This window comes from Etheostoma cragini, chromosome 22 (assembly GCF_013103735.1).
Source record: "Etheostoma cragini isolate CJK2018 chromosome 22, CSU_Ecrag_1.0, whole genome shotgun sequence".
Lineage (NCBI taxonomy): Eukaryota > Metazoa > Chordata > Actinopteri > Perciformes > Percidae > Etheostoma > Etheostoma cragini.
The window spans coordinates 7,039,876-7,042,798 of NC_048428.1; the positions used below are offsets into that span (position 1 = coordinate 7,039,876).

The 2,923-nt window shown below is 47.6% G+C and overlaps 1 protein-coding gene across 4 annotated transcripts in view; it reads left to right on the forward strand.

The window, feature by feature from the left end:
• The window catches only part of arhgef4 (Rho guanine nucleotide exchange factor (GEF) 4), a 115,008-nt gene that overhangs the window by 97,574 nt on the left and 14,511 nt on the right, over positions 1-2,923 (forward strand). Inside the window, exon 1 of one of the 4 annotated variants that reach the window (XM_034862501.1) lies at positions 1,159-1,415. The exons of the other annotated variants lie outside the window; for them this stretch is intronic. Within the exon in view, the coding sequence (XP_034718392.1) occupies positions 1,383-1,415 (33 nt within the window). The 5' untranslated portion in view covers positions 1,159-1,382. Of the gene's footprint in view, positions 1-1,158; positions 1,416-2,923 lie in introns of those variants that run through there. 4 annotated transcript variants of the gene reach the window in all.

A 2,923-nucleotide genomic window follows, 5' to 3' on the forward strand; every position in this document is an offset into this window, starting at 1 on the left:
CACACACACACACACACACACACACACACACACACACACACACACACACACACACACACTACATAATTCCCTGGAGAGCTGTCCATTATTCTGCATGGCTTCAACCGCACCTCCCTCTGTCCCTCTCATCCCAAAACCCCACCCCCCACTCAGGGGTTGCTATGGCCCTGCCTCAACTACTCTGGTATCCAGGATACGGTGACACACTCTGCATCCTGATAGGCTGCCAGTTATGCAGGGGTGGGCACACAAAAAGAAAGGAAGGGAAAGAAGGGGCGGGGGGGAAGAAGAGGGCGATCCTGGTAGTGAGATGGATGGCTGAGGCAGCACCACTCCAGGGAGAGCACCATTTTAGCAGGAGCTCTTAACGGAGAGATAGCGTGGGCAGAGACAGAGGGATAGAAGAGGAAAATCAAAGCAGAAGAAAAACAAATGGCCGGTTGGTTTGAGAGGTATATGCGACTGAGCATATGTAGGCGAGCGTGAGAGAAGAACGGGCCGGAGAGCAAGGAAACAAAAAGGGATAAAAAGAAGAGAAAGACAAGAAGGCATGAGCACGAACCGGAGAGATGCAGAATATCGTCCTCCGTCTTTTATCCTGACATCCTGACCGAGAAAGAAAGATAGCAGTGGAACCAAAAGGAAAAGAAAGACTGAACTGGTGGACCCTAGAAATCAGAAAGAGAGGGGAGGTGCCTGAGGAGAGAAAGAGGAGAAAGGGAGTAAAGGAGGAAGGGCAGGGGGTGGGGGTTTGGGAGGGCGGGGGATGCTCCGCATGTAACACACAATTAGCTTCACAGCGCTCCGACTCGCTCACACTGACACAGTCAGGCACCCAGCCTCCACTGGCAGGCCGGGGCAACGCTGGCCGTCGGCAAAGTGGCAGGAGAAGCGGAGAAGGCGAGCGCCGGAGCCGAGCGGAGGAGGAGCGCAGCGCCTGGGGACGGCGACGGAGACAGTCGGGGAGGAGGACGGGGCGACGCGGTGTGGTGCGGAGGCTTGGTGCCAAGGGAGAGGCGGCGGGGGAGGGGCAGCGGGGCTGAGGAGGAGGAAGAGGACGAGGCCCGGGGACTGATGGCTCGCGGCAGCGGCTCCGGGAGGTGGAGCAGGCAGAGGCTGGGATTCTTCACCACCGTGCTGCGCTGCAACCTCCCGCCGGAGACCCAGAAGGTGGTGGTGTTCGTCATCATGATGCTGCTCATCGTCATCAACGTGGTGCTCATGTTCCTGCTGGCCTTCCAGTAGAACACCTGCACACGCACACACACACACACACACACACACACACACACACACACATCTGGATGGAGATAAAGAGCAGATAAACTAAGACACAGAGGGACCAAAGAGCAGAGGAGGACTGAGCGGGGCTGCTGGGATTGATGGTTGTCCAACGTGCCAGAAGCAGAACACAGGTACAACCAGGAGGAGAGGGACGCTCATTATCTGTGAGAATGAATGTATTGGGTACATTTTGTCAACCGAAACATGTAACCAAGAGGAATGTGCAGGGGATAGAACTTACACTTAGAATTTACAACTTGCAATTGTCATTGTCGCTTAATGTATAATATGCATCATTTTCTCAATTATTTAATTAGACAGAAAATGGCAAAAAATGTTGATCAGTGTTTCTCAAAAAGCCCAAGATGATGTCCTTAAATGTCTTGTTTTGTCCACAACTCAAAGATACTCAGTTAACTGTCACAGAAGAGAGAATAAACTAGAACATATTCACATTTAAAAAGGGCTGGAATAAAAGAAGTTTAACTTCAAATTTCAACCGATTCATCGAATATCAATAAATAGTTGGTAGTTTAACATTTGATCACTAATCAATTAATCAAATAATCTTTGCAGCTCTAGAGCAGAGAACCCTGTAAAGGGGGGTTTATCAGAATTTTGAAAACGGTATGATTTGTCCAGGTTTGAGACATCTGTCCCTGTGACTTCAGTCTCCACCCCACACAATGACGGTGATGGAATTCAGGTTCTGATGGTGGTGCTTGAACGATAAGGTTCATGTTATTCATTTTACGTGTTGTACTAATTGTCAGCAAATTCTTTTAGAAAAAAACAAACCATCAATTAGGTATTCCATATCTCCAGACTTCCCAAACCTCTCTGTGGCTCTCGCCTCTAAACGCTCTGAGAAGATAATGTTCTGGTTTGGATGATCCGGCCCTTTGAAAGCAGCAGTAGAGTAAGAGAGGGTTTTCAGGTGATGTAACACACCCTGTGGCAGCTCTGTTCCAGCTCCTCAGCCCTTGGATAGCAGGCTGTTTGTGTTCGGAACATACAACTTGGCTACCTTTACGTGCAACGTTCCTCTTTCATTCCGAATATGACAATATTCCGAATTCAATCCAGGTCATGTAAAAATCATATTCTGAATGAGGCGTTTTTTCCGAATATAGCCTTTTCTGATTAAGACGTGTGATATGTGCTGGTATTTTTCTGGTTTTAGCGGTATTATTTGGAAATGTATACTGCGCATTGGGAATATGCTCTATCTGTTTTTTTTACCCCACTTTACGGCCTCTTGCCTGTTTAAGGCTTATGGTCAGGTCTGTGCGTTGCTATGGTGACTGTACACAAAACAGCCAGCTGACCATATGCCGGGCTGTGGACACGGTAGCGATGCATGCCCAAAGGATAAGAAGGATAAGTTAAACATTATGAAGAACTCGGATATCAACAGGTGTTTGGATATGAACACATATCGCAATGACAAATGCAAAGGAATGAAGGAGGGACGCTGTTTTCAAACACATTCAAACTCAAACAAGTCCGCCACACCTGGAAAAGTTAGAAAAAATCTTATTTTGCACGGCTGCACGTAAACTGGAATATGAATGAATATTCACTTTCATTACGTACTTTCATTACTTTAATTACCTTCACGAATGTTTTATATATATAT